General features: G+C 34.8%; 3 protein-coding genes across 4 annotated transcripts; all 3 read left to right on the top strand.

The window, feature by feature from the left end:
- The first annotated feature begins 587 nt into the window (after nucleotides 1-587).
- LOC100786723 (probable phosphoinositide phosphatase SAC9) lies at nucleotides 588-11,897 on the top strand. The gene is made up of 13 exons (XM_003528439.5): nucleotides 588-761; nucleotides 872-1,467; nucleotides 2,279-2,411; nucleotides 2,755-3,977; nucleotides 4,316-4,423; nucleotides 4,536-4,706; nucleotides 5,070-5,312; nucleotides 6,125-6,550; nucleotides 7,964-8,749; nucleotides 9,858-10,055; nucleotides 10,145-10,603; nucleotides 10,702-10,932; nucleotides 11,527-11,897. The coding sequence occupies exons 1-13, from the start codon at nucleotides 749-751 to the stop codon at nucleotides 11,806-11,808; spliced, it is 4,869 nt and encodes a 1,622-aa protein (XP_003528487.1). The 5' UTR covers nucleotides 588-748; the 3' UTR covers nucleotides 11,809-11,897.
- Nucleotides 11,898-12,522: 625 nt separating this feature from the next.
- LOC100527185 (uncharacterized) lies at nucleotides 12,523-13,362 on the top strand. Its single transcript, NM_001249209.2, is given in 2 exon segments — nucleotides 12,523-12,797; nucleotides 13,004-13,362. Coding segments are annotated over 2 exon segments (468 nt in total). The 5' UTR covers nucleotides 12,523-12,585; the 3' UTR covers nucleotides 13,260-13,362.
- Nucleotides 13,363-18,649: 5,287 nt separating this feature from the next.
- Nucleotides 18,650-21,880, top strand: LOC100806718 (acid sugar phosphatase). Of its 2 annotated transcripts, none has more exons than XM_003529323.5 (7): nucleotides 18,650-18,813; nucleotides 18,897-18,966; nucleotides 19,073-19,232; nucleotides 19,777-19,858; nucleotides 20,506-20,722; nucleotides 20,937-21,001; nucleotides 21,539-21,880. In XM_003529323.5, the coding sequence occupies exons 1-7, from the start codon at nucleotides 18,715-18,717 to the stop codon at nucleotides 21,791-21,793; spliced, it is 948 nt and encodes a 315-aa protein (XP_003529371.1). In that variant the 5' UTR covers nucleotides 18,650-18,714; the 3' UTR covers nucleotides 21,794-21,880. The 2 variants fall into 2 exon arrangements, with proteins under 2 accessions (XP_003529371.1, XP_006583850.1); XM_006583787.4 differs by having other exon boundaries at nucleotides 19,774-19,858.
- Nucleotides 21,881-22,551: the final 671 nt, after the last annotated feature.

The raw sequence follows: 22,551 nt of genomic DNA, 5'->3' as shown, positions 1-22,551 counted from the left end.
AATTTCAATAATTTTTTAAAATAAATTATTAATAATTAAAAATAAAATTATTTTAATAATTTAGTTCTAAATTAAATTTCAATAAATTTTTAAAAGCAAATTATTAATAATTTAAAATAACATTATATTATGATATAAATTATTCATCATAAATTTAAAATATAATTTTATATAGAAAAAGATATTTCTTGATTATAACTTTCAATTATATAAAATATATTTATTTTGTGGAATGCAAGTATTAAAATACTAGTTGTAGATTAAATTCTAAATATTTATTTTGGTTTCTGAAACTGTGAGACATGATAAATTAAATCTTAAAATAGAAAATTTAAATTTAATATTTAATTATGAAGGAAATTATAAGGTTAATATACTGGTTAAGAGATAAAAGATAATGAGAAAAGATTCGAATCCTTAGCATTAATAAATTAACAATGACCTTTAAAAAAAATGCTACAAATGTGAAAAAAAGATAGAATTCGGCATTCTACTTTACTACAATACACGAAAAAACAAACAATTTCTTTACTTTTTAATCTATCTCTAATTTATTTATTTATTTATCATAAAATAAATTAGCTCGCCTAAAACGAGGGAATACTCATCAGCGTTGGTCACGAACGAGTCACGACCTTGAATTGATTCAGTCAAATCAGCAGAAGACAGGGGTCGGAATCAAACCAATCACCGGAACCGATTCCGTTTATGAGCGGCGACGCGCCGTCGATTTAACCACCGCAAACCGATGGAATCACCGGGTAAGCCAAGCAAAGCTGGTTCCATCCCTTATTTCCGTTTCATCACTTTCACTTCCCAGTTTTCAACCTAATTCGCGTTCGTTCCTTCGTTTCGTTTGTTCAATTTTCAGGTGCTTTGAGGGACACGTCAGTGATCGTGGTGACGCTGGACTCCGACGAGGTCTTCATCGTCGCGAGCCTCTGTACCAGAACCGACACTCAGGTAATCTACGTCGATCCGACCACTGGCGCGCTCCGCCACGAGGCCAAGTTAGGGTTCGATCTGTTCAAGTCGCAGGGCGAGGCCTTGGATTTCGTCACCAACGGATCGCGGTTTGCCTGCAGGAGCAGGACGCTCGCGAGGGCGATTCTAGGCTATGCCGCGTTGGGGAACGTCGCGCTGCTCCTCGTCGCGACGAGGCTGGTCGCGAGTGTTTCCAATCTGCCCGGCGGTGGGTGCGTGTACACGGTTGCGGAGAGCCAGTGGATCAGGATTCCGCTGCAGAACGCGGTGGCGCAGGGGAAGGGAGAGGTGAAGAACGTGCAGGAGTTGACGGAGCTTGATATCGATGGGAAGCATTACTTCTGCGAGACGAGGGACGTTACGCGGCCTTTTCCGAGCAGGATGCCGGTGAACGAACCGGATCAGGAGTTTGTTTGGAACGCGTGGTTTTCTACTCCGTTTGTTGAGATTGGCTTGCCGCGGCATTGTGTCACGCTACTGCAGGTTCTGTGATCTCTTCTGTTTGCAATTAGAATGAATGTAGTAGAACTTGATCCTGAAATAGCGATTGCTTGTTGAACCTGTGAATTGAATCCTGTGAAAGTAGGATACAGAGTAGGATACTCCAAATTCGGGAGTCCAATGCAATTTATGATTTGCTGTTACGCGTGTTCCTTGATATTGAAGGAAACTGCTGACAAATGCGGCCACCGTTGCAATCACTTTACTTCAAAAACCTTGATTTTGTGGCTGAATTTGCAGTCGCATACTGTCTTTTAAAACCTTGATAACTTGTGTTACCTTGCTAGCTGAAAGTTTTTGTCTGTGAAAATTGGTTCCCAAGAGAGGCGAATTTGTTAGGAAGATGATGAGTCGATGACTTATTGTGTGATAATGACAAAGGATGTAAATAAATGGGTTTTGTAGTTTGCTTCCCGCAAGATGGAATTTGTTGCTATGTTGTGTTGGACTATTTGTATAGACAAGAGCTTTTAATGGAGCAATGTGGCAAATGATGCCTTTTTGGAAGCAAAAATTGTGTTTATATTTGTTTGCATTTTGGAATTCTAATCCTCATACAGTGGTAATCATGAAGGTCAACATACGTTTCATATACCATCCTGATGGTTTAGTGTCTTGGCTGTTAGTTTCTTGTTAGCTATTAGTTTTCTTATCTTCCTCCAAGCTTGCACAGGCTCTGGCTCAACTATTTTTTTTATAGCAGTGCTGTACCAAAGATAGTACAGTGTATAGAGCAATTAAGACGGAAAATTCACATGTGCATTCTGTTGTCTCACTTGGTCTTGATGTGTAGGGGTTTGCAGAATGTCGAAGTTTTGGAAGCTCGGGTCAACTAGAAGGTGTTGTTGCTCTCACAGCTCGTCGGAGCAGACTACACCCGGGTACTCGATATTTAGCAAGGGGGCTAAATTCATGTTTCAGTACAGGTGAAGAAAACTATCATTGACTTTCCATCTTATAATGAATTGAGTGATTGACTTATAAAATAGCTAGCATCATGTTCATTATGGTTTCAGTATCTCTACTAATTTTTGTTTATTCAATAGAACCTTCTTTTGCTTTCTGTTGGCATGCATTAAGATCTTCTTTATTCAATTTCCCAAATTTGGAAAGGTTCCCAAATCACTTATTTTACCCTAATTCCTTTTGTAGTGTAACTTTTGCTTGCTGCTTCTTTCATTTATGCATTCTATATTCTGTTTTGACTTGATAACCATCATTTCATGTGCCTTAGTACATGCCAAATGTTTATTAGGTTCCATTTTACAGGAAATGAAGTGGAGTGTGAGCAACTTGTATGGATTCCCAAACGAGCTGGTCAAAGTGTACCTTTGAACAGATATGTATGGCGAAGAGGCACTATTCCTATCTGGTGGGGTGCAGAACTGAAAATCACAGCTGCAGAAGCTGAAATTTATGTTTCAGATTGTGATCCTTATAAAGGAAGTGTACAGTATTATGAAAGACTGAGTAAGAGATATGATGCTCGTAATATGGATATACGTGCTGGTGAGAATTCAAACCGAAAAGCTTTGGTTCCCATTGTATGCATTAACTTGCTTCGAAATGGAGAAGGAAAGTCAGAGTCCCTTTTGGTTCAACATTTCGAGGAGTCTATAAACTTTATTAGATCAACTGGGAAGCTTCCGAATACTCGGGTCCATTTGATAAACTATGACTGGCATGCCAGTGTGAAATTAAAAGGTGAACAGATGACAATTGAAGGGTTATGGAAACTTCTAAAAGCACCCACTCTATCTATAGGTATATCTGAAGGGGATTACTTGCCTTCACGACAACGAATAAATGATTGTCAAGGTGAAGTTATCTACAATGATGATTTTGAAGGTGCATTCTGTTTAAGAACAAATCAAAATGGGATTGTACGTTTTAACTGTGCTGATTCTCTTGATAGGACCAATGCTGCTAGTTTTTTTGGTTGCCTCCAAGTATTCACAGAGCAATGTAGACGGCTGGGGATATCACTTGATAGTGATCTGGCATTTGGTTATCAATCGATGAATAATAATTATGGTGGATATACTGCTCCACTGCCACCTGGGTGGGAGAAGCGTTCTGATGCCGTGACAGGAAAAACATATTATATTGATCATAATACCAGAACCACCACATGGATGCATCCATGTCCTGATAAACCATGGAAGAGATTTGATATGACATTTGAGGAGTTCAAGAGATCAACAATTTTGTCTCCTGTATCTCAACTAGCTGACCTTTTCCTACTTGCTGGGGATATTCATGCTACTCTTTACACTGGATCCAAAGCAATGCACAGCCAAATACTTAGCATATTCAATGAAGATACGGGAGGAAAGTTTAAACAGTTTTCTGCTGCACAAAATGTGAAAATCACTTTGCAAAGAAGATATAAGAATGCAGTTGTGGATAGCTCTCGTCAAAAGCAATTAGAAATGTTTCTTGGAATGAGGCTTTTCAAGCATCTTCCATCAATTTCCCTTCAACCTCTACATGTATGTGACTTGCCAACTGTCAAAGTTAACTGAGTGATGGCTTTCTGTTTCTTTTTCATACATCAAGTGCCTAGCAATTGCAGTTTCATATTTAATTTCATGTTAGTTACTGAATCACATCTCTCTCTTTTAAGAACAACTTAATTTATATGGCATCTCTCTGTTCTCTAATTTTTTGCTTATTCATGTCTGCTTTTGGGGTATTCCACTGCTAACTTTTGACTTGTAATCCCAGTTAATACAGTAGAATTTTTTTAATGCTGACACTTTTAAACCCTGTGGTTTTGAATGGAAATAGACAAATAGTTATCAATAGCTAAGCTATCTGATCATTGTAGGTACCGTCTCGGCCATCTGGTTTTGTTCTCAAACCAATTGCAAACTTATTTCCTATTTCTGGTGGTGAAGCTAGCCTTCTGAGTTTTAAAAGAAAAGGCCTAGTTTGGGTATGTTAAATATTTTTTACTGTTCTATCATATATGAATTTATCAATAATATTTACCTGAAATTTTTATGTATCTCTTCTTATGAAAGTATGTATACCTTTTCCTTTCACAGATTTGTCCACAACCTGCAGATGTAGTTGAAATCTTTATTTATCTTGGTGAACCTTGCCATGTTTGTCAGCTTCTTCTCACAATATCCCATGGTGCAGATGATTCAACTTATCCATCAACAGTTGATGTACGGACAGGGCGCCATTTAGATGGGCTTAAACTGGTCTTAGAGGTCTGTATTTGGCACTCATTATGTCTTGCAACTCATATTATTCATGTATGCATAATACTGCAGAAAGAGTTGGTCTTAATCATGCTTATTGAATAGCAAAAAGCCTTGTGCTCATTTATGTTGTGTGAAAAACCACAAGAGTTTCTAACAGGAACAGTTTGAAAAACATCTTCAATTTTTAATTATTATTTTGACTGTTTAAATTCATTTTCATTTACATAATGCGATATCTGCTTCAATAAAAAATAATATTTTTTAAAAAATTTTAAGCAACGATTGTGTAGCTGTAGTGACGGGCAATTTATTATGAAGCTTATTTATATATAGTTCTTACATCTGAATCTGTCTGACATCTATTGGCAGGGTGCTTCTATACCACAATGTGCGAGTGGGACCAACCTTTTAATACCCTTACCTGGGGCAATTAATGCCGAAGACATGGCTATAACTGGAGCAAATTCTCATCTACATGCCCAAGATGCATCACCCTTATCATTACTGTATGATTTTGAGGAACTCGAGGGAGAGTGGGATTTCCTTACTCGTGTAGTTGCGCTAACCTTTTATCCAACTGTTTCTGGAAGGAAACCATTAACGCTTGGCGAGGTAGATATTTTGGACAATTTCATAACTTGATGAGTCGTGGCTTGACTAAGTATAATATTCTTTGGCATTTTCTTTAATTTTCCATGTGGGTCGCATGAATGTTTTATTTTGTCTTGCAATTTAATGAAGCCAATACAGTGCAAAAATGTTACATAATTTAACTGAATTGGTGAGTTGGTAATCAATAAGTATAGGTTGAAATTCTTCGTCTAACTTAAACTATTTTTGGTTACAAAAACTCATCCTTCTCTTTGTGTAACATTAGTAAATATGACTTAGATCCATTTGAAGGTTTCTTGGTTATAATGTATTGGGTGGAAATTCATGACTGAAATTAAAATTTATTGGCTCTTTCTGCCCCTTTTATTAACTACTGGCGGTAAAGTTTTCTAGCTAAGCTAATTGTTTGTGGGTGTTAAATTTGACTGTATGTCAATAATAATGAAAACTTTTCCCTTTCTAAAATGATATAATACTAACAGATTTTCATTGTTTCCTTTTTTCTACTAATCAATTTTCAATTTGATGAGCCAGAAATATTTTCTGAAATGTCAAGGTCTTGAAATTAAAATTTGTAAAATTTAATCTGGATGTGTGCTCCAAAAGAAATGCAACTTAATTTGCAGTCTCTCTCTACTTGTTACCAGACCAATGGTTGAAGGCTTTACTTGCATACATGCTCTCTTCATTCTTGTGCCTATTATTTCAATTGTTCAGTTAGTTTTCTATTCTTTTAGGTCTATTTTCAAGGTAGGCATGTAAATTTGGGTTACGTGAATCTTTAATTGCTGCTGTATGATGATGTGCTATAGATTGAAATCCTTGGAGTTTCTCTTCCGTGGAGTGATGTATTTACTAATGAAGGCCCTGGTACAAGATTAGTTGAGCATGTCAAGAAGTTTGAAGAGGAGCTTAATCCCTTTGTATCTGATTCGGATACGAATCCATTTAACTCTTCATCCTCAGAAAAAGCGTCACCACCCAAACAAGGAGGCACTTCTGCTGACCTTTTCATTGACCTCCTGTCTGGGGAGGACCCGCTTCCACACCCACTTGCGCAACCAGTTACTGAAAATATTGTCTACCAGGAAAATGACCCACTTGATTTCTTGGACCTAAGTGTTGAAAATCATAGTGCCAAAATCAATGGTAAAGTTTCATCAGAAGATGCCAGACATGCAGAAAGTAGTGCTGAACAATATTTAAAGTGCCTTAAAACTCTTGCAGGGCCAAGTCTGGTATGTTATCAATTTGTCGAGACAAAGCATTATAAATTTTATTGTTCTGCCCATCCAATAAGATCAACCCCTAGATTTTATATAAATTTTCTTTTTCCCCAAAGCATTCTTTCTATCTTCATAATGAATATACTAATTATTCCATTGTTGTTGTTGTCGTCAAAGATAATGCATGACATAATATTTGGATGTAACTATTGCTCTAGATAGATTGTTTGAATTTGGTTCTTCTATGCTCCCTCTAATAATAAAGGGTAGCAAAAAGGAAAAGGAATTTCATTGAAGATTGTTGTATGTGATCAGATTCCATGTAGGAAATGTCGCCTTCTTATTTGCCAATTTTCACATTTGTCTTTGCATCATAGTGCAGACACTTTTGTTTGGATTAATTTTTTTTGTTTTTGAATGCAGTTTTTCCATTGAATTTGGAGCAGTTTTTATTGGTTGATTTATAAGTTTTGGGGAGGTTAGGAGGGCAATATTTTCTGATGCTGCGCAGATTTTGCAGTTCTCGGGTGTATTTGGTTGGAGTGGAAAGTGATATATGGTTTTATGTGGCTTTCTATTGGTGTTCTGCTTATGAGCTCTGGAAGGGAACTGCCCTATTAGATTTGCAGAGGGATTTTAGTGTTTTATTGTACTGACAAGCTTGTTCAATTTTACTGTTTCCTTTTTTTTTGCTTTCCTTGATAAGAAAGAAATCTCATTCTACTTTTTTATTTATAGGTCGGGCATTTTTGTTCCTAAGATTTTAAAATCCTCCATTAGTCCATGACTTTGAAAAAGTAATTGGTTTTTGTTCCTTTTCACTTTATTTTTCTCTATTGTTTTGCCCCATAAAAGATTCAAGTGAATGACATTTTGCAAATTAAGGGATTAACCGAAGATTTTTAAAATCTTTGGGAACTAAAATGCCTGAAACACTCCTTGTTTCCTCACTTTAATATATTTATGAGAAAAATTGAATAAATGTAACGCTTGTTTACCCACTTTGAGATATGGGTTGTGCTTGTGGCTTCTCTTTAGTACTCACGGCTATTTCAAGGGAGTTTCTGTTTTTCATATGGAGAGAGACTTGGCTGCCATGATGCATGATTGATTCCTTCTTTTCATGTGTTGTCTTTTTTTCATCTGTTTTAGAGGATTTTTCTTCTTCTGAGTCATACTTTCTCCATTTCTCCCTAATAAAATTTCTTTATAAAAAATGGGAAAATTCCTGATAAGTCAAGCCAAACTAAGATGTTGGGGAACTGGTTAATAGTGATTGGTTAACCAGTTGCTTGAACTTGATTCAATAGTTATCATTCACCTGTTCCCATGGGATAGCTTGGCTGGACACTGAATATACAAGTAACACTTTTAGTATCTTCAATTTAAATCTAATTCATGAACTATTTTGACTATGTTTTGTAGCAAAGAAAAATCAACTTCATTGAAGCCATTAAACTTGAGATTGAACGCCTTAAGTTGAATCTTTCTGCTGCTGAAAGGGATAGAGCCCTGCTATCTGTTGGAATGGATCCTGCAACCATAAATCCTAATACACTGCTCGATGAAGCTTACACGGGAAGATTATCTAAAGTTGCAAACAATCTTGCCTTGCTTGGAGAAGCTTCTCTTGAAGATAAACTTGTTGGTGCTATTGGTCTTGGGACTGTTGATGATAATCCAATAGATTTCTGGAATATTATCAGAATTGGGGAAACCTGTTCTGGTGGTAAGTGTGAGGTGCGTGCTGAAATTAGAAAGGCAGTTCATTCATCTAACACAATGTCATCTGCTGGTGCTTCAGAAGCTGTATTCTTGTGTTCTCAATGCGAAAGGAAGGCTTGCAGAGTTTGCTGTGCTGGGAGGGGGGCATTTCTGCTTGTAGGATATAATTCAAGAGAGGTCCAAGTTGACTTTCCTGTAAATCGTTTATTAGCTCAGGATGGTATAATTTGTAAACGGTGCTGCCAGGATATTGTGCTTCATGCATTGATTTTGGACTGTGTGAGGGTTCTGATTAGCTTTCGAAGAGCAGAACGTGTGGAAAAGGCTGCTTACAATGCTTTGAAGCAAATCATTGGATCATCTTGGGATTGTCATCTAGAAAAGAAACAGGTCCCTGATAGCAAGTCTGCTGGCAAAGCAGTACAGTTGTTACTGAACGGATATGAATCCCTGGCTGAATTTCCTTTTGGCAGCTTTTTACACCCGGTATATTTTTTAACTATATATTTGATTTTAGGCCTGCTGCATTTTGTTTTAATTTTTCATGTGAATTTTCAAGCCACATGCTGTTGCATCTACCAAAAATGTGTTTAATCCATGATATATGACTTATATCAACAGATGCATGGATGAGTTTAATACCAATCTTCTAAATGATTTTCATATTTGATGATTGCAAAAGGAAGGAAAGCATTGGATATAACTAACACAAGAACTTAAGGTTTATGTTTCTGTTCAAAGAATCACAAATTTTAATCATGAATTTGAAAGAATTGTGGATATACTTTTTTGTAGCTGAATTCTTGAGTAGGATTACATTGTCTCTTAGAATTTGGGTTTGAGCCTAACTCAACCTAGAAAACCAACGTGAGGTGAGGGTTGCCCTCTACTTATGTACACAACTTTGGCCATATCACTAGTCAATGCAAATTCTCCAACACACTCTTCACGCCAAGGACTAGACATCTTGAGCATGAAGTTTGCTGGACTGGACATCTGCGGGTGGTCCAATGAGGGCCTGATAACAGGTGGTCTGAAAGGCCTAACATCGATCGTTAGGATAGGCTTTGATACCATCTTAGAATTTGGATTTGTTCCTAATTCAACCCCACAAAACTAGTTTGTGAGGTGAGGGTTTCCCTCCACTTATATGCACAACTTTGATCGTATCACTAGTTGATGTGGGATCTCCAACAGTCTCATTTTGTTAAACCACTAGAGCTGAATTAATGGTTTTCAAGTGATATATCCAGAAAACATAGTAAATAAATAATACAAGCCATGTTGTCTAGATAAAAACTTAGAAGACTAGCAAATACCAGAGTAAACCTATCCATAATTATATTGCCAGCTTTCTAACATGAATACTGAACCATTTTCTGTGATTTAATCAACTGTGGCTTTTGGTTATCCTCTTATTTGTACTAATTCCATGTAAAATGAAGCATTATGGGGTTAACTTATGTTACAATTATGATGTAGCAAAAAGAAAAGATGTTTTTGCTACATTGGGGAGCACTTAGTCTTCCAAATGCAGGTCTAGTCCCATTTTTGCAACCTATATATTTTATAACCATTAACCATGCAATTGCAGGTTGAAACAGCAGCAGATTCTGCTCCATTTTTGTCATTGCTTGCTCCATTAAATTCTGGTTTGCGGCTATCATATTGGAAAGCACCATCTAGTGCCTCCTCTGTTGAATTTGGAATTGTCCTTGGTAATATTTCTGATGTTAGTGGGATTATATTGATTGTCAGCCCATGTGGCTACTCTATGGCTGATGCTCCAATTGTAAGTATCCATTAGTCATTTGCTTTGTGCTTTATTCTTTTTATTGTTCATTGAATTTAGAATTTAACTCTAGGATTATGTTGGCACAGGTGCAAATTTGGGCAAGTAACAAAATACACAAGGAGGAAAGATCATTAATGGGAAAATGGGATCTGCAATCTATGATTAAAGCTTCCTCAGAATTATATGGACCTGAAAAGTCAGGAACAGAGCATAAAGTGCCTAGACACGTAAAGTTTCCCTTCACGAACTCTGTTCAGTGCCGCATAATTTGGATAAGTTTACGCCTTCAGCGACCTGGTTCAAGTTCTATAAATATTGGAAATGACTTCAATCTGTTGTCTCTAGATGAGAACCCTTTTGCACAAGAAACTCAACGGGCCTCATTCGGAGGATCTGCTGAGAGCGAACCCTGTCTTCATGCCAAGAGGATTTTAGTTGTTGGAAGCCCCATTAGAAAGGAATTTGATCTTAAGCCACAACAAAGCTCTGACCAGTTGACCCTGACAGGGTGGTTGGAAAGAGCTCCACAGCTTAGTAGATTCAAGGTAAAATCTTGTTTTTGTGTAATCCTTTTGCGATAACCAATTTTGTTTTTGAAGTTATCTACATCTCAAAAACATTGATTAACCTCTTATTTTCTTAGGTTCCAATTGAGGCTGCTGAAAGATTGATGGACAATGATCTTGTCCTGGAGCAGTATCTGTCTCCTGCTTCTCCCTTGCTTGCCGGATTTCGTCTTGATGCCTTTAGTGCAATCAAGCCTCGGGTTACCCATTCACCTTTTTCAGATGTACATAGCAAAAATTTTCCATCCCTTGTGGATGACAGATACATCACTCCAGCTGTATTGTATATTCAAGTATCTGTTCTCCAGGTATTTATTGGAACATTATCATACTGCTTCTGTCACTTTTCTCTTGCCTAGGGGAAAATTGTTGTGGCTCCTTCCATGAATTGCTATGTTTTGGAAGAGCTCTGATTTTGTGCACCTAATGTGTTTCTTGCCATGGTTGTTTGGCACCTGCACCATAAATGTAGAATGAATTTTAAAATAAGATAATAGGAATCAAGGTTTAATTCGCAAAGCACTGCCATAAAACTTCGTACCCCATTGCCCAAAGGCTCTTCGCTATGCGAAGGTATGGGGGAGGGATGTTGTACGCAGCCTTATCCTTGCATAGAAGTATGGTACTTGATAGAACATTATGGCGGAAGTTGATCCATGTAGCCGATCCCACCTAGTGGGATAAGGCGTTGTTGTTGTTGTTGTTGGTTGTCAATAGTAATGTGCTAAAATTTTATCATGTTATGAACCAACTATTCTGTAAACTTAAGCTGTTAAATAAAATCATATGAATGTTTTTTGTTACATGTTTAATACCTATACACACACACAATCTGAATTATTCCTTTTTATTCATCCTCTATGGGTGAAAACAACCTGACTACTGTCTTTGATTGATTGCAGGAAAACCATAGCATGGTTACCATTGGTCAGTACCGATTACCAGAGGCCAGAGCTGGAACACCAATGTACTTTGATTTCTCTAGCCAGATACAAACTCGCAGAATTTGCTTCAAACTAGTTGGAGATGTTGCAGCTTTTACGGATGACCCATCAGAACAAGATGATTCTGGCACTAGAATTTCTCCACTGGCAGTAGGGCTATCTTTGTCTAATAGAATTAAGGTGTATTACTATGCTGATCCATATGACCTTGGGAAATGGGCTAGCCTGGGGGCAGTTTAATTACACGTCAGTACTTTTGTCTATTACATTGATTGATTGTGTAAACTGTTTTCACATTTTGTTGTATTATGGCATGTAAAGTTCATTCATTGATGTAATTGTATTTATAGGATTATTCTATTAGGAACATTACTAATGTTATTTAGTTTGTCAAAAGGGTGGATTTCATTTTTGACTCATCTTCAATGTATTTGTTTCTTTCTTTCTTTTCTAACAGATCTTGTAATGTGCACAAGAGTCAGTCTCTAGTTGAAATATTTTGTGTTAGTGGTTGTAATTGTCGTTGAAACTGGCAAGCTGAGGAACACTTGATCATAAAGCATGATTTCTTTCAATCCTTCTTTTATATATTATTTATGTATCCTTCTTATTTGTCATCTTCATGATCATCACGCGGGAAGATGGATATTGTTATTGATCTTAAATGACCTTTTCAAATAATGGTTTGGCACCGTAAAAGCGTATGCTTCGTTTCAATACAAAAAAACGTGTAATAATAGATACAAAGCAAAGGCCAAGGTGGGGAGGGTCCACAGTAGGCAAAGCGATGGAACCTTATCTGGAATGAGCCAATGAATTTCCACAATCAGATCACACACTTCTCATTCAAACAACATCCAATCCTTGTTCCTGTCCTGGCTAACGTTACCGACTACTTTCATATTTCGTGTAACGAGATAACCACCAAAACTCGATTTTTTTTAGTTTTTAATCAACGAACACATAGCCTATTGTTGGTTGCTTCTGTTTTTAATTTTCATTTCAGAATAGGAACCAATGGCTCATTTGCTGACACCAACTCCTACCACTGCTGCAACAGCTCTCTCCGCCAGAGCCCGGAAGAGCCCCCTCTATTCGTTGAAAAATGTTTACTTTCCAACTTCAAGAGTGTGCTGCGTTGGTCACCAATATCAACAATCTCACCCCTCTTCCCTCTCTGATCTTGATCAAGTCCCTCCTCCCGGTGGCAATCACTCTCTGCGTCGCAGGTATCTCTCCTTTATAATAATCTCAATTTATTCTCAGCTGCATCACTTATAAATTATTACAAGTTCTTGAAGTTAAAAAAATCTTCTATTACATTGTCATCATTATTGTTATACCATATTGAAATTAAATTGAGGAAACTGAATAAGCTAGGTGATAACTTGACATGATGGATGGTACATTGGTATTGCAATCTTGTTGTATGCAGGACATTGATGGGGTTGAGTGGTGCGGCAACGTTGGGGTTGAGTTTGAGTGATGAGCAAAGTGCAAGGGGTGCAGCAAGGCGTCCACCACCTCCACCACCGACGGAGAAGAAGGACCCGAATGTGAGTGGTGTTCAGGCTAAAGTGTTGGCTAGCAAGAGGAGAAAAGAAGCCATGAAAGAAGAAGTGGCAAGGCTAAGAGAGAGAGGGAAGCCCGTTAGTAAAGAGGCACCTCCTCCTCCTGCTGCACCTGAATAGTTTCCACATGTTTAACCTTTCTATTGTGATCACTTACAATTGGTTGGTGTTATTGTTGTATTACTATATCACTGTTGGATTGAATAAGACCGTTTTGTTTGACAGTTTATGTAGTGAAATGACACTCTTTTCAAAGGTGTATGTTTTCATTTTACCATTCTAAGTCACTCATTTATCAAATTAAGAAAAAAAATCAAACAATCATGTAAGAAAAAAAAATCACATGTTTAACCTCTCATCACATAACATCCCAGTTTCTTGTCTTTCATTTATCAAATTAAGAAAAAAAAAACAATCATGTAAGACTATTAGCTGAAAAGCCTATTAGAAGCTAAAAAATGAAAAAATTAATTTATTAAATTGTAAGTGTTCGATAAAATTAATTGTTAAAATAATTAAAAAATATAAAATAAAAAAAATCATGATTTATTTATAAAAGATAATAAAAAAATTTGATAAATATACTAGGAACAAGAAGAAAAGAAAATATAAAAGATTAAAAATAATTAAAAAAATCTTATTTATTAAAAAGTTAAATAAATTTTTTAACAAATAAAAAAATTAAAAAAATACCTGAAATATCATAGTATAGTATGGACAATGCTATTGCTTATTATTGAACAAGTCATGTTGATTGGTGATTACTCCGCACGACTTCTATTAGACGTTTGAAGGCCACACACCAAAAGGATAAAACTAGTCATTATATAAGTTCAAACTTTGGTCCTGTCATTCTGAGAAAACTAAAAGGTTCTAATTGGTTGTCCGAAAACATTTTATTCATACAAAATTTGTTCCTAATTTATACTTTCTCACCAAAATAATCCGAGATGATGTAAAGCTGAAAGATTATAAGTTATTTCATTTGATATAAGAGCTTATTTTATATAAATTGTATGAATTAGTTTATGAAAAATAAGTTGATTTATAAATTATTAATTTTTTTCTTATTCTTATTAATTTACTTGATTTTTTATTCTTTTATTTAATTTTAAAAACTTTCTACTTACTTTAACATTGTTACAAACATATCGGAATTCAACTTTATTAATATTATTTTTAGTATTAAACTATTTATCTTAATGAATTAATACATTTTTATTTTTTATTTTATTTAAAATATATGCTGTTTATTTTCTTAGTTGTTATCAAACTTGGAATTCAACTTTATTAATATTATTTTTAATATTAAACTATTTATTTTAATAAATTTATACATTTTTATTTTTTATTTTATTTAAAATATATGGTCACTAAACAAAAATTGATAAAAAATAAAAATTATAAAGAAAAAATAATTTTATCCTTTTGTTTTAAAATAATATTAGTAAAAAAATTAAATATTAAAAAATAGTTAAAAAATATAAGTTTATTTAATTTAATTCTACTTTGTTTAAAAAATAAATTTTTTATATAAAGCAATAGTAATTTATTAAAAAATTGATTTTAAACAATGAGTAAAATCATCAAATCTTTATTTTTTATAATATAAAATTATTATCCTACTTTTTAAGATTTCTTTTTATTGAATGTCCTACTTTTTAAGATGATATATTATTAAAAATAAATTCAAAATATTAAAAATTTTAACTATGTTCTGTTAAGTCATTTGATATTTATTGACTAACTTATTGGTTAATCTTACTAATCACTTTCAATTAAATCATCTAGTTTATAAGTTTTTAGCTTTACAGTAAAAATAAATTCAAAATATTAGAAATTTTAACTATGTTCCATTACGTCATTTGATATTTATTGACTAACTTATTGGTTAATCTTACTAATCACTTTCAATTAAATCACCAAGTTTATAAGTTTTTAGTTTTACAGTTTTATAGCTCTTAATTTATAACTCTCGGCTAGTTTTATCTAAGATAATAGTCATTGGTTAGCATTTATCTCAAATAAAATCATAGTAAAATTACAAAGAAAAGGAATGGAACAAAAATTGGTATTGCACGCTTTTATCATTTCTAAAGCCACAAGAGATATAAAATGATTGGGATGATTAAAAGGAAAGAACAGAAACAAAAATAAGGAATTTCATCTTCTATACTAACAAAACCTAACATTCTAACACATTAATATTTACCAATAAAAAAATGTATAAAGCCATCATTAATCTTCACCCTTCTCAATTTATTTCATGTGTGGATAAATTTTACCTCTAGTGTAGATGGTCAAATTTGATTGGTAGTACATCTTAATCCATAACCAACACATAACATGGGTTATAAAAAAAATTAAAATTTAATATCACTTTTGATCAATTATATTTAACAGATGCTTTATTTTAATATATTAAATTTTAAAAAAATTATTATAATAATTCAAATTTTTAAAATATCTCATTTTGATTATTTCTTCTCATTTTCGTTAAATACGTTATCATTCTTAAAAATCCTTACCAACTTAGTTCCTCGACTTTATTTTAGTCATGATCCTCGTCAATATTTTTCCAAGAGTAAAGTACCAAATTAGTTCCTCACTTTTGGAGGCGCTGTCAATTTGGTCCCTGAAATTTAAAAAATATCAAAATGATCCTCGACTTTACATTTCGTTTGTCATGTTAGTCCATGCTATTAGTAGTCTTTAACACCGTTAGTAAATGTGTGATGTGGCACATTAAGTGCCACCTGGATGCACACGTTAGTCCCTGTTATTAGTAGTCTTTAACACCATTAGTAAATGTGTGATGTGGCACATTAAGTGCCACCTGGATGCACATGTGAAACTTTCACATCAGTTTCTTCTACTTGTCACGTATGGAGGGACTAAATTGGCATTAAAGGGACTAAAATGACATAATTTAGGTGATCATCTTTTCTCCCAAAATGTTAAAACCCTAACGGCTACTTTAACATTCATGCTTTCATTCCATTTTTCCTCCTACTCATACTCTCATCCAATTCTTATTATTCTCCTATTCATCTTTCTCCATCTTTGTAGTTCTTTTTCTATTATTTTGTGGTCTACCATGTCTGCTAATTCAAGCACAAGAGGGAATGTCACGTCAAACCGTCTTTGCTATTGTCGTAGAAGAACTACCATTCGAACAACAAGGATGACAAGGAATAATGGGAGACTATCTTATGCTTGTCCATTACCACAAGTAAGTGAAGTAATGTTAATGGTGTTTTTTGTATTCTAATTTTTGTGCAAGATTGAACATGAGTATTTTGTGTTATGCAATATTGTGCAAGATTGTGCAGTAGGTGTCCAATGGTCCAATTCTCGCAGCTAACTTCAATTTATGGCCACTCATAGATCTCATTACATAACATCGAATCTCTTCCAGCATAGTCAAAATAGGCTTCGTCCTATAGGTAACAATCTTTGAGTTAAACACCTCACAAGTATTGTTGCAAATATTATCCACCTTGCACCACTCACTATAGTAAGCCTTTGTCCAAGCTTCTTTGGGCCACTTCTTCAGATACTCCCATGCCTTTATGTTTAATGCCTTTACACGAGCCAAGTTTTGATTAAATTCAAGAAGTGTAGTAGATTTGGCACAATCCCAAACAACCCATTTTAATTCCTTACTCTTCCATTGTTTTGTAAAATTCTTCCACAAATGCATTGCACAAAAACGATGAGGTGCACCATGTAGGACTTGTTGTAATGCTGGAATAAGACCCTGCAACATTTATGAAATTATGTCAGAACAATCCCTAACTTTTGTCACTTACTGTCAATTATGTCAGAATAGTCCTAACTTTTGTCACTTACTGTCAATTTAGTCCTTTAGAATTAATAATATTGACAAATTTATCCAAGTGCTAATGCATGCATGCATGTCAGACATAAAGTTCCACTTATGCTCTTTGTAGTCTTCAATATCTTCATGCAACAATGTTAAAAACCACTTCTAGTTATCTTTATTTTCGACATCTACCACAGCATACGCCAACACATAAATATGGTTGTTTCTATCAAGGCTAACAGCTGACAGAAGTTGTCCACCAAAATACCCTTTCAAAAAACAGCCATCAAGTCCAATAAATGGCCTACAACCAGCAACAAAGCCTTTCTTACATGCATCAAGGCAAACATATAATCTATGAAACTGTGGTGGCTCTTATGGTATAGGAATAGTGTCTATTTTCAAAGTTGATCCGACATTGCTCCTTAAAAGCTCATGAGCATAATCCCAGACTCTGCCATATTGCTCCTTCTCACTCCCCTCACATCTAACTCCCCACCAACATACTCCAATTTTCCATCAGCTTCATTCCTGATAAAGGTACCTTCATGGTGTATTATTAAGGTTATTTCCCACATCTTGTATAACCAAGGCACAACAAACAGAGAACACAACGCAACATGCGAATAAACCAAAAATTAACTAAACAAAATGCAAACATTAATAGAGAGCAAAAACAAAACAAATTGTAAATTAAAACAAACATAGAAAAAATAAAGTTAAAAATCATGAATGCAAGTTTGTCAAGTAAGAATAGTGAAGGGCGACGAAGAATGACAACCACCACCACCACTGGAAGAGCGACGATCGACATGGACCTAGCACATGAATGCTATCCTTCAACCATAGGAGGGAGAAAATGGTGAGAGAGAATTCATCACATTTTCAATTAGACTGAAAACTATTAGGGATCAATTTGACACTATATACAAAAATTGACTCTTTATTTTCCAATATAACATTTAAAATTATGTTATATTAGTCCCTATGAAGTGACATTGCTTATTTTCCAATATAACATTTAAAATTATGTTATATTAGTCCCTATGAAGTGACATTGCTTATTTTCCAACTACGTTTGCCACATGTGCGTCCAGGTGAAGTGTCACATGACTACTAATGACACTTATGACAGGGACTAATATGACAAACGGAGTCGATGATCATTTTGATATTTTTTAAATCTTAGAGACCAAATTGATAGCACCTCCAAAATCGTAGGAACTAATTTTATACTTTACTCATTTTCCCAATCACAAACCTCAACCCTCTCTTTCTCCATCCAACGCCGTAGATCTCAATCCCGTACCTTCCATCTCCTCACCTACCTACACCACGTTGTAGTGGAAACTCGTGGAGGTTCTATGACAAATGCAAATCACTGTTGTGCAATTCATTTTCTCTGCAGATCAAGGCACAAACACAAGTTAGATTGTTGTTTCTGGGTGTGATGACTTCATCACTTTCTCAAACCTCAATTATTTTAAAATTTTATACTATTATATTAAATTGATTATTTTAAAAGTTAAAAGAATGTTAACATTCTTAACAAAAATTACAATTACAAAATATATTAAAATGAGATAATTCAAAAACTTAAAATATATCATAAAATTTTCAAAATTTAATGTATGAAAATAAAATAACGTATAATAAAAAATGACATTAATAAAAAAATTAAATGAATTGGCCCAAGTACTTTAACGAATCTGATCTGAGCAAAGGTTGGTTGCGAGCGAAACACAGAAAATGATACCCAGATGCTCTGTTTCACCCCCTCAGATTCGCCCATTTCAGTTTCAGAACTTGAACGGTCTCCGACAACTCGCCGAAACGCGGCGTTTCAAGGTCCCTCTTTCCCTTCCACACCCCCCATAGGATTTCAACACTTCATACCCACACAACATGCTAATTTCACACACACTATGCAGGTATGGTTGCTGGACCAGTTCGGAGTCCTCCACGATGGAAAACAACCTTACCCCGGTGCCATTTCAACCTGTAAGTATTATTATTCAACACTTTCCCTTTTTTTTAATCTCTTTTTTTTGTGGTTCTCTTGTTACGGACACCATCCTATGTTATGTTATGTATTGTTTTTTCTTAGTAGAAAATATAGCTAAGACGGGTGCTAAGATGGTGATCATAAGCAACTCATCGAGACGTTCATCGGTGACTATTGAGAAAGTCAAGGGTCTTGGATTTGATGCCTCTCTTTTTCTGGGTGCCATCACTAGTGGAGAACTAACTCACCAGTACTTGCAAAGGTTCTTCTTTTGTACTAAAATATGTTTTCACTCCTGTTCTTTCTGTGAAATTTAGTTTTAGTCCCTCAATTTTAACTTTGATCGGTTTGGTAGTAGTGGTTTCCGTCTCTCCTTATGGTGAAAATCTCCTGTGATGATTGACCAAAACCATTTTTTTTTTCTAAAGTTCAGGGACCAAATTGAGCAAAGATGAAGTATTGAAACTAATACCAATTTTTACCGAAAGTACAAGGACTAAAAAGAATTTTTATCTTTATTTTTTTTATATCTCTCTTGTTTCCTTTTCATGGGGCAATAGTGACTGTTACATGACTTTGATTGAATGATCCTTCCTTTGAGTTTCTTCCAATACCCTTTTTCCTATTCGTCACCGCATAATTCATGTTTCTTTGCTACGTTTAATTGCAATCATATTATAATTTTTCTGTTGCATTTGGTGCCTTTTGCTTATGAGAAATTGTTTACTTGTGCAACATGTGAATTTGCTGTCCATGTTCAATCATCAGTGCCATCCTCATGTATAAGTTGTTGTGTTCTTAAGCAGGAGAGATGATCCTTGGTTTGCAGCTTTGGGAAGGTCTTGCATTCATTTCACCTGGAATGGCCGGGGAGCAATACCTCTCGAGGTCGGTAGAGTAGCTTGAATTCTGATATTCAGCCATATTCACTTGGGGGCTCTGTTTGGATAAACTTCTCCATTAGCATTAACATTTATAGGAGAAGAAATTAAGATAAATTGAGCTTCTCCCATAAGTTAAAACTTGAAATCTAGATAGCTTCTATAAAAGTTAAAGTGCATCAAGTTAATTTTAACTTATGGGAGAAACTGAATTCATTTTACTTTCTTATTGTCTTCTTCTATAAGTATTTATGGAGTTTATCCAAACAGAGTCTTATTTACTTACTATTTCCTAAATAATATTGCTTTATGCAATATATCATGGCATGATTCTTTGAGTAATTGCTTTCTTGGAAAATTAAGGAGTAATCTGGTTTATAGTTGTATCATTTGGTCTGCTTTTAAAGGGTTCCTTTCTTCGTAACTGATTGAAGGAATTGGAAGAATTGACTAGTTTTATTTTCCCTAAACATGAGATCAGTGAGGTCTTTTTCGTTTTTGTCCAAATCAAAGTCAAATGATTTTCAATTATCAATAATATGGCAAAGATATATGGATATAAAATATTTGAGTTAAATAATGTAAAGATGATTGCAGAGAATAATATACATCAAGGGCTTCAAAATCTTACAGCATATGAATAACTTCGTCTAGGGCTTAGACTTGCGAGTCGTTGAGAATGTTGAAGAAGCTGAATTTGTTTTGGCTCATGGTACTGAAGCCTTGGGGAATGCCGATGGCAGTTCATGTTCAATGAAACTTGAAGACATGGAGAGGATATTGGAGCTTTGTGCTGCCAAAGGAATTCCTATGGTGGTAGCCAATCCAGATTATGTAACTGTTGAAGCTAGAGACTTGCGTGTGATGCCTGGTGAATTTGCTTTATCTACTCCTTTCTCCTTTTAAGCAAATCTAATAATTTAATGCCTAAATAGTAATTATAAGTGATACTTTTTTCATCTTACAGGACAAGTTTTCTTTAGATGGCATTTCTATCAGTATCATGTCGCATGTTTGTTGATTAGGTTCCTTCTTTCCAGTTTCACCTTATACAAATATTTTGCTGTGTTTTTCAAACTTATTAGGTACACTGGCAGCTAAATATGAAAAGCTTGGGGGTGAAGTAAAATGGATGGGCAAACCTGATGAGGTGATGGAACTGCTTCTGTGTGAATTATTAATTCCCTTTTGATAGTTGTTTTCTTCTATGTGTAATCTAAGCTTTTAGTACCTAGACTGCTTATATTTCACTCACACAATGATGCATGTAAGAATACTTTTTCTGCACTTTATCATCTGATACACAATTCAAGTATAACCTAAAACTTTGTCAATTTACTAAAGTATACACAATTCAAGTATCACCTTTCAAAATTCTTGAGCAGCATCGTTAATCCCTCTAGGATTTTCTAGTTATCTGTATCTTGTTAGTCTAAGTGTGCACTTTGTCTATGGAATCTTAAGTTCTTAGCATGCAAAAGTAAATTCACAGTTTCAAACTATCAAATAAAATTATATGGATTAAATTATCTAAACTACTAATATCAAATTCAACATAATTCAAATCCACAGATTTAAATTTTTCACATTATGGTAGTATTAAAAAAATTTGTGAGCTCTGTTGCATTGGCATATCCATCCATATTCCCTGTTCTTGACAGTGTTTGTAACAATTGAGATTTGTCAGATAATCTACAAGTCAGCCATGGCCATGGCTGGCACAGATGTTTCTGACTGTATTGCTGTGGGTGATTCATTCCATCATGATATTAAAGGTGCTAATGCTGCTGGAATCGAATCTGTTTTCATCACTGGCGGGATTCATGCTACTGAACTTGGACTCCATGGTTTTGGAGAAGTTGCAGATTCATCTTCTGTGCAATCACTTGCCACCAAATATGAAGCTTATCCTTCTTATGTGTTGCGTGCATTCACATGGTAGATCTTCATCTCAAGGAATCTGAACCACTACAGTTATAATTGTAATCCTTTTGGTTTTGTATGATTTATTGGCCATTGATACAAATTACATACTATGTGTTGATAATTTGGTAACTAAAACTAGCAAGATAAAACAAAAAAAAGATGAGAGTATAGTGCATGCATAGTGAAGTTTTACTGAAAGAAATTGTTTCCTTGAATAATTCATTAAGCACCATTCGCTTATATACAAGATTACAAGCTAAAGATATGACTAAAGATAAATATAATAGAATGGCTAAAGATAAACCTAATAGATATAACAACTATAAAACTAAAGATAAACCTAATAGCTAAAGATATGATTAAAGATAAATCTAATAGATATAATAACTATATAAAACAGAATATATTATCATATATTCTAACACACCCCTGCAGTCGAAGCGGGAGGTTGACGGACACTGAGACTGTCTCGAAAATCCTCAAATAACATCAAAGGAAGTCCTTTGGTAAATATGTCTGCAATCTGATAACGAGACGGGACATGTAAAACTCGAACTTGATCACGAGTAACCTTTTCACGAACAAAATATATATCCATCTCAATGTGTTTAGTGCGTTGATGTTGAATCAGATTACCCGCAAGATATATCGCACTCACATTATCACAATAAACCAATGTAGCCTTATGGATTGGACAATAAAGCTCCAAAAGTAGATTTTGCAACCAACATGACTCCGAAACTACATTGGCAACCCCTCGGTATTTAGCCTCTA

The sequence above is a fragment of the Glycine max genome, chromosome 7 (assembly GCF_000004515.6).
Source record: "Glycine max cultivar Williams 82 chromosome 7, Glycine_max_v4.0, whole genome shotgun sequence".
NCBI lineage: Eukaryota > Viridiplantae > Streptophyta > Magnoliopsida > Fabales > Fabaceae > Glycine > Glycine max.
This window is presented reverse-complemented; position numbering and strand designations above follow the sequence as displayed.

Excerpts from the sequence above, each read along its gene's own strand:
- LOC100806718 (XM_006583787.4), top strand. The coding sequence starts at position 18,715 with ATGATACCCAGATGCTCTGTTTCACCCCCTCAGATTCGCCCATTTCAG. Across the intron at positions 18,967-19,072 it reads CCCCGGTGCCATTTCAACCT|TAGAAAATATAGCTAAGACG; the intron begins GTAAGTATTATT and ends GTTTTTTCTTAG. Across the intron at positions 21,002-21,538 it reads GGATGGGCAAACCTGATGAG|ATAATCTACAAGTCAGCCAT; the intron begins GTGATGGAACTG and ends GAGATTTGTCAG.
- LOC100786723 (XM_003528439.5), top strand. Across the intron at positions 3,978-4,315 it reads TTTCCCTTCAACCTCTACAT|GTACCGTCTCGGCCATCTGG; the intron begins GTATGTGACTTG and ends TGATCATTGTAG. Across the intron at positions 5,313-6,124 it reads AACCATTAACGCTTGGCGAG|ATTGAAATCCTTGGAGTTTC; the intron begins GTAGATATTTTG and ends GATGTGCTATAG.